The sequence below is a fragment of the Hyalella azteca genome, unplaced genomic scaffold (assembly GCF_000764305.2).
Source record: "Hyalella azteca isolate HAZT.00-mixed unplaced genomic scaffold, Hazt_2.0.2 contig16330, whole genome shotgun sequence".
Taxonomy (NCBI): domain Eukaryota; kingdom Metazoa; phylum Arthropoda; class Malacostraca; order Amphipoda; family Hyalellidae; genus Hyalella; species Hyalella azteca.
This window is the reverse complement of record NW_025946154.1, coordinates 413-9508: the sequence shown is the minus strand read 5'-3', so window position 1 is coordinate 9508 and position 9096 is coordinate 413. Positions and strand designations below refer to the sequence as shown.

General features: G+C 38.9%; 1 protein-coding gene across 1 annotated transcript; it reads right to left on the bottom strand.

Moving 5' to 3' along the window:
• Positions 1-778: 778 nt before the first annotated feature.
• LOC108676907 (zinc finger protein 142-like) lies at positions 779-8577 on the bottom strand. The gene is made up of 9 exons (XM_047884857.1): positions 8365-8577; positions 8013-8137; positions 7558-7668; positions 6943-7006; positions 3875-3999; positions 3422-3532; positions 2713-2871; positions 1544-1925; positions 779-1330 (listed from the first exon to the last, which is right to left on the bottom strand). Exons 1-9 carry the CDS (start codon positions 8501-8503, stop codon positions 1176-1178), a joined length of 1371 nt encoding a protein of 456 aa, XP_047740813.1. The 5' UTR covers positions 8504-8577; the 3' UTR covers positions 779-1175.
• Positions 8578-9096: the final 519 nt, after the last annotated feature.

The following is a 9096-nucleotide window of genomic DNA, read 5'->3' as shown; positions in this document are numbered from 1 at the left end:
GACATACAACTTCACATAACAGCATCAGAATGAAAAATAATCACTGATATTCTCACAAACAGCTTTTGCTCACTCATAAAACCTCAATCATCCAGTAAATGCCCATATTTCACATTTGACACATAGAAACACAGAAATAAATTTGGCAGAGCTTCCCTCGTTGCCGATCCAAACTTTAACTGCGCGCGCATCGGGTACATCGGTGCAATGCCGGACTTGAATTTACCGGAATTAGAAGGCATTAGATAATTTGCATACTGCGATACGCATTTAATATTATATTTACTCTACAGTTTATAGTTACTATCTCGAGCTCCTCGGTCAACGATATATTGATACTATATTTTTACACGTGGAAATGAACGTGACAATTGGCATGCTGAGCCGAATGTAAAATAGCAAAGATGCGATACTAAGGCATGACCACCAAGTGATGTGCGGGCAAATGACACCTCACAGGTTTCGTCTGAATGACAATAATACTAAAATGGCAGTATTAAAAACCGTATCCAAAATATAACGAATATGGTGGTATCCAAGATACCTGTCTCAAAGATACTGACAACATGGAGTTCTCAAAGGCCTTTAGACGGGCACGGGACGAATTTCTTCGGAACTTTGATCATAGTTCAAGGAAGTGCGCTGATAACAATTCCAACATGCAATGGTTGGTAATTTGATAGCAGGAGACCTATCCTTAATGATGAGGGCTTCAGATATCATCGGTTTTGTATCGTCGGGTCACAGCATGACGATGCTTTTACAAAGAGTCGTGCTACTGCATTACGATGCTGGTGCAGGCGTTGGAGCATCGCAGACGATGCAGGTGCAAACTTGAGGCATCGTATGGACAGAATGAACCGAACAGTCTATACCATCCCCTTTACTAGTTGCATCAATAAAATTACCATTCAAATGACTTGTTCAGTAAATTTGGAAGTCGTCGGCAATACATTTCCAGAAAATAGATGGTTTTAATGAGATCAACTCGCAGCAGCAAAGTGGTTCCTCTGGTCAGTGAAACGACAGATGATATTCAGTGAGTCAGTTTACTCAATTCCTTTCATTTACACATTGAGTACTGAGGAGTTTTCTCTAAAATGTGTAGCCTCAAAGTTTCAAGTTAAGTTTTCTTTCCTGGCGCAAGCATGTTTACACTTGTAGCAGCAGAGGGTTTACTCATATGTATGTTTTTGAAGAATATGATTCTTCAGCTGGCTCTTAGTCACACAAGAATATTCACATTCTGAGCAGTCAAGAGGTTTTTTAGATGAATGCTTATGAAGAACATGCCTCTTCAGATTTCTCTTAGTCACACAAGAATATTCACATTCTGAGCAGCCAAAAGGTTTTTTAGATGAATGCTTATGAAGAATATGACTCATNGGTTTTTTAGATGAATGCTTATGAAGAACATGACTCTTCAGCTGGCTCCTAGTCACACAAGAATATTCACATTCTGAGCAGCTAACGGGCTTTTTACATGAATGCTTATGAAGAACATTGCTCTTCAGATTGCTTTTAGTCACACAAGAATATTCACATTTCTTGCAGTGATGTGGTTTCTTAGATAAAAGCTTGTAAACAATGTCGTTGGCAGGATTTCGTTCCATGAAACAAACGCATTCTGGCCCCGAACAATGATGCGTTTTTTCTCGACTATGTTTAGCAGAAATGTGTTTCAGAAGTTGAAGCTCTGAACCACAAGAATATTCACAGTCAGAGCATGAGTACAGATGTAAGGATGCCTGCTCATCTAGATGGCGCTGCTGCATTTGGCAGGTAATCTTGGCATCAACAAAACCCCGCTGGGAATACGGGTGCCTCTCGCTGCGCTGCTGGGAGCTGGACGCTTCAGAGACGCCGCTGCTGCCACCAGCGTCTTCTGGATGTCCTGCAGGTGCGGACTGCCTCCTACCCACGTTCTGGGGGAGCATTGACAACAAGGATTTGTACAGGAAATACATTTAAATGAATCATAATTTTATTGGCGCAGACCTGCAACTTTGACCAGAATCTACACGAATTTTAGCTTAAATTATTGTAAAAAGTCATTGAATATAAGTTAATTTAACTGAATTTCATTTGGTAATTTTTTATTTGTTTTATGCGTATTCATATTGTTTTGGACTAAATTTGACATTTTAGGCATTAAGAAGGATTATTTGATTAGCACGTCCTGCTTGAAATACCAAATTCTATTTAATGTTGAACTGTGACTCTTGCGAACTAAAAAGAGCTTAATGACGTTTTAGAGAGAAGATGATGAAGAAATGAAACGCTCGCCACGTACAGAATTTTACAATGAGCGGCTACAATACGGCTCAAAGTTTCTAAAATTCTGTGTCTAGATTTTGCCCCAGATGGTACAGCTCCATGGTTGGCTTCTACGCCTTACTTTTAACCAACATCACAGGGCAGGCAGAAAAATTCACTGTTGAAGTGAAATTGGACAATAATTTTAAACAAACAAAAAGTAAGCAGCAGGTTACCATAACATAGGTTGCGAGGTAGTATGAAAATAGCAGGTTATTATATGGTTAAATTAGCATAAGAATATTTCCATATGTAGAAACTCAAATCCCTGATAATGCGTGATTGAAAAATTCAACCAAGCTTATGAGGCTTTTATGTAAACCATCATGAGGCACATTATTTGAATTTTTTGGAGAGCATTTAAATTCTCAGTCGTCCTAACATACAACCACCCACCACAAGTCCAGGCATGGCAGAGGAGAGCGAAGCGGAACGATGGGCTACGTTTGCATCACGAGCCTCGATTTGAGTTTCCAACTCGTCCGGCCCACCGGATGGTGGAGGTGGAGCTAGCTGGCCACCACACTCAGGGCTGGGAGGTTCACCTGAACTAGCCTGACACAACAATTGGTCACATCAGTCGCGTATACTTAGATAATGTTCTAATGAAGGCAAATTAGTTGTGGTGGATTTTGAAGAAATAATTCGAAGTTGCTCTAAAAGACGAAGTATGCATTAAGTGTATAATATTCCCTCAAACACTTGCATTAGCAACAGAACATTTGAATAGAACTTCGATTCAGTCCTTCATCGTCAACGGTTTCACCTAAAGACCCTGGATTTAAATGAAATATGAATGAGTCGTACATAGCATGCATGGGAATCATTACACCTAACAGGGCTCAAGGAGCAGATGCATGTCAATACGAAGTTCGCTGCCAGAGACATAATAATACAAATTTTATTAGAATGCAAAATAGTGATAAAAACCATAAACTCAGTTATTTATATGATAGCAGTGAAGTGATCATAGAAATCGTGTTGGATCCCAATGCACGGTATAAAACTTGATGTGCTTCACACATTCACTTACAATGAGATGAGAGATGCCTCTCTCTCTGCACTGAAAATCTAAACAAAGAACACAGCACCAAGCCACACCAACCTGTTCCTCAGGCATAGCAGCAGCGTCCTGTGAGGCACATTGATGGGCGTCCTGAGCCTCAACTTGAGCTTCCTCCTTGCATGGCACACAAGATGAGGAAGGTGGAGTTTGCTGGCCAGATGAAACAATCATGAACAGAGTCTTAATTGACGCATTGGTATCAGGACCAAATTATATTTATATGAGTATATTATCAATGCATTTAAGTAGGCTCTTTTCAAAGATAATATTGCTATATTATGTTGTATGAGACTCATATACAGCCCTGCAACATAATTTTTAATAAATTTACTCCATTCAATAAGGAAGCTGAGTTATGGATTTCACAGAAATAGGAGCACAATTTTTCAAGCACTGAATTTCCATTGAAGTTGAATTTAATCCCATGGGGGAAAATATTAATGTCAAATTTGGAATGATCAACAATGAAAAGAAATAGAGTAATAACTTTACCTGATTTTCATCTATATCAATAGGCTCATCCTTCACAGATATGTCAGCCTCCTCATATAGAGGCTCAAGCTTTATGTTAACTGCAACGACTTTAGGGTGTATAGATGAGCCACTGGCATCTGTTGCTGGATAGAATTGGCATGAAATTACATGGTGACAATTAGTACCAAATCTTATATAAACTTATTGACGGAATCCAAACTGTAATTCGTTGTATGCACATGATTGTCAGCAACGCAGCCTTGTTAATATAAATGTAAAGTCATATATGTGTGTTAACCAACAGAATATTATTTTCATCTTCATAATCATACCGCACCGCAAGTAATTGGTGCACTTCAGTGGAATTTATATTTTTTTCCTGTTGATGTGATAGGGATTTTAACAAATTAGGGACTTCCTTGTAAATATAATTTTGTTCTGATTTGAGAAATATGAAAATGCACAACAATACTTCAGGTCTTCTTTTATACATAAATATCTTTTTCAGTGATCTCACTGTATTTCTATTTGTTTGCGGCATGCGACGTCGCTCTAGGCCGCTCGTCAAATCAACCCACCCGTCAAATCAACCTTTTAACTTTTCCCAGAAGTACTTTAACATCGGCGACATCAAACAACACCCCGTTTTATTTGGGACAGGCAAGCCCCACTTGGCGCGTTATGCACACTCAAGCCCCAGTTTGCTCAGCAGTGACGTGTTGTGAGCATCTGTGTTACTCTTCCCCGCGCCAGCCTTGATTCATGTCCTAGTGATATGTAACCTTAACTTATTGGCTAACTCATTTATTTATATCAACTATGAGCCAATCCTAGAACGATGATCATGAGAGTAGCTTTGTCATGAAACATGAATTACCAAATCTACTCATAGCCATAGCTCACCCATGTGTTAAAAATCTCGAGTTCTTCGAATCGTATCGTAAACTCGCTGATACTCAGTGATGTGATTATTATAAAATAGCATTTCAATTTTTACAGCATTTTACGAATATCGAGCTATATTTCGTGACGTTCCCCTTTTAATGTAAAACCTAGGAAATCCCCGAAACCCGCCACGAGTCAAATATGGAGGAGGTATTACCTAACTGCTCCAAGTGGCGCCACCTACAACGCTCCCACCGCCTAACTTCTATTTAAGGCCCTGATTGAAAACCGAGAGGCTTCGAACAGGCTCGGCTCTTCCCTATGCGTTTCTTCACAAATTAGAAAAGACTTTACTGCACTCGTAAATGAGATGGCGATATGGATTATCTATGCTTACCCAGCTATTTATTTATAAAGGGTGGACAGGAACAAAAAATATGTAAACTTTGTATTAAAAGACTTTTAATGAGAGGAAATTTCAGGAAAATGTGAACATTATTGTTCATCAAGTCTGCGAATTTTATACTTTTTTCGAGATGTAAACGGGTTGTAATTTTTAATTCTCCTTTTAATGGTATACTCGGCATTCCTTGATCAGCATCCTTGTTGTAAATATTATTTCTCAAAAAATAGTAATGATCGAGCCTGCTGATACGCGGAGGGAAAATCATGCATACTAGCTGCTCAAATGGAGGCGTTGTGGAAGGTACGAGGGGAAAGAGACGTCGTAAATTACTCGACAGTCAGTCCAAGACGGGCGGCTTGGTGACAGCAAACTAAATGAGGGGCGAAGAATAATACATGGCCAGTGGTCGGCCTAGTCCAATTTGTTATAGCCGACCGTTGGCCATTCTTCGGCCACCTGAAAGCTACCAGTTGCCGCGAGAAAGGGGCTGGCTAGGATATCATATTACGAAGAGTACAAGCTTAAGGGTAGCGACTGGCCGAGCTTCGGGCAGATCAAAATTTTACACGATGGTAGCGAAAACCTCGCTCTCAGACTTCCCTGCATTCTGACTACAAGCCTTAATTAATACGTATAGCCATATTTAAGATTCTCGACTTAGTTGTCACTCACAGTGAGCTAATCCATTATTGATCACTCATAGCTGACCACAATTATCATTGTTATCTTGATAGCCTACTCCCTGGATTTCTCTACTAGGATTTATTTCAGAAACCATGAAGCGTCATAGCCAAGATGCCGTCCGGTTTTCTTCGACTCAATCATAGAGAAAAGTTGAGGGAGACTACTTTGTTCTCCGCCTACCGCCTCAGCTACACGGCCCTACTGCCGACTTGTGCTTCATTGCATATCTTTTGATTTGTAATATATTTGGTAAATTTAAGATATTTTCCTCTGAATGTAATCTCTAATCTCACGCTTTCAGGTATCGTAATCGTATTTCAAGCTCAACCGTAGCCGTTGGCACTATAATCACAAACAAAGGTCAGCCCAGCGTTGGCACTATAATCGTAATTAAAGCCCAACCCCATGGTTGAACTAGTATAAGGTTGACCCATGAAAAGTTCATTTTTGCGGATGCAGTTCGTTGTTCGTCTGTGACATCACTGATCTCAGTGATGTCACGGGCATTAACCAATCACCAAAATGCGATCAAACCAGTCAACCAATCCGTCTTGGGAATGACGGGATTGTTTACGTTTCTCGATCTCATTGACGTAACAAGAAAGCAGAACTGAGACGGAAATCTTCGTGGGTCAACCTTATATAGTTCAACCATGGCCCAACCCAGCGTTGACAAATGCAACCATAACCATGGAAATGTCAATAATGGGTATACCGTACCTGGCCTAACTTTCCTTGAAGCTTTCATTGCAAACGTAGCTATCAGTAAAGATGTGTCTCTTCTTTTTGCCTGCCAAAACCACCTTGTGTAAGTAACTAATGAAATACTGCGCAATTGACCATACTGACACAAACCATTCCTATCATGCCAGATGTAATCTTGTCATCGAGTAGCTAATTAAAAAAGCTCGTTATTAATTAAGTCCAAACAATGGGAGTCTAGCCCCCACCTAATGTGAGTTTCTTGTATGTCTTTCTCGACCTGGTAATTAATATTAAATCTCATTTCCAGCTTACGTCACCATTGTCACCAACGACCGCAAATAAAAACTACAAAAAGAAACAGCGTTTCTTCTTGCCCACCAAACCACATCCATGTCACGGTAAATACCTGATGGGGAAGGTGGAGCTAGCTGGCCACCACACCCAGGGCTGGGAGGCTCTCCTGAACTATCCTGGCAAAACAGGTGGTCACATCAGTCGCGTATACTTGAATAATATCCTAATGAAGGCAAATTAGTTGTGATGGGTTTTGAACTAATAACTTAAAATTGCTCTCAGAGATAAAGTATTGAGTGTAAAATATTACCTCAAACACGTGCATTTGCAGTTGAACATTCGAATATAATATCGATGCAGTCATTCATCATCAAATGGTTTCACCTAAAGAACCTCGATTTAAATGAAATATGAATGAATCGTATACAGCATGCATGGGAATGATTACACCTAACAGGGCTCAGGGAGCAGATGCATGTCAATACGAAGTTCACTGCCAGAGACATAATCATACAAATTATATTAGAATGCAGAGTAATGATCAAAAACCATTAACTCAGTTATTCGTATAATAGCTGTTAATTGATCATAGAAATCGTGTTGGATCCCAATGCACGGTATAAAACTTGATGTGCTTTACACATTCACTTACAATGAGATGAGAGATCACTCTCCCTCATTTGCACTGAAAATCTAAACAAAGAACACAGCACCAAGCCACACCAACCTGTTCCTTAGGCATAGCAGCAGCGTCCTGTGAGGCACATTGATGGGCGTCCCGAGCCTCAACTTGAGCTTCCTTCTTGCATGGCACAGAAGATGAGGAAGGTGGAGTTTGCTGGCCAAATGAAACAATCATAAACAGAGACTTCATTGACAAATTGGTATATGAGGACCAAATTATAAATATAGGAGAAAATTATCCATGCATTCAAGTAGGCTTTTTTCACAGATAATATAACTATATTATGTTGTATGAGACTCATCTACAGGCTTGTAACATAATTTTTAATCAATTTATTCCATTCAATGCAGAAGCCAAGTAATGAATTCCACAAAAATAGGAGTATATTTTTTCAAGCAATAGATTTCCATAGAAGTTGAAATAAATCCCATGGGGGAATTTATTAAAATTAAATTTGGAATGATCAACAAAGAAAAGATATAGAGTAATAACTTTACCTGATTTTCATCAATATCAATGGGTTCATCCTTCACAGATATGTCATCCTCCTCATATAGAGGCTCAAGCTTGATGTTAACTGCAACGACTTTAGGGTGTAGAGATGAGCCACTGGCTGCTGTTGCTGGATAGAATTGATATGAAATTACATGTTAATAACAACTAATGACGAAACATATCAACACATCGATAAAAGCCAATCAATAACACATTGTCTGCACACAATTGTGAGCAATGCAGTCCTGTTATAATGAATGAAAAGACATATATGCAGGATATTCCACAGAATATTATTTTTAGCTACACAGTCCTACCTCAGATAATTGATTCATTGCTAAATCTACAGCTTACCATCAGACTTAATTTTGCCAACACCAGAAGGCCTTAGCAGGCGGTTCAGCCCAGACCACCAGCCCTTTTCAACTGCATCGTTGGAGAGTTTGTGCATCACAACACGACATTCTTTCATATCATCCATTATGATATCCATTAGATTCTACTGGGTCCAATTTGAAGAAGCTTCTTAAAATTAAACAACAATTGGCCCAATTGACATATAAAAGTACTTACTGCACACAAATAAAAAATACAGTGACACGACTAAAAAATATTTTTGGTATAAAATAATACCTGAATATTGATAGTGGGACCTCTGAGTGTTGTAGTGTATTTTCATATTTGCATATTAAGAAAAAAATATATTAATTTGGATGTCCCTAATTTGGTAAAATCCTCATCACATCAACAGCAAAAAAGTATCAATTGATATCAACAGCAGCTTGGAAAAATTCTAAATAAAGGACTACAACAAGCATTGCCCAAACCATTGTTTGTACTGCTTCTAAATGGCATTGTTGCTGTGTGTCTCTCTAATAGGCAAGACCAAAAAAATTGAATAGGTACTTTAGTTTTTTAGGTGGCAAAAACCTATAAGATTGCTCATTTATTACTGTCAATATAAATGGAGTGCAGGATACAGTTCTATGCAATGGTTAAAGGTTAAAAATTAAAGGTTAAATGGGTTAAAGGATGGATTTCAGAGTAATGTAAGAATTACATTATCAAGCAAAAAAACAGAGCACA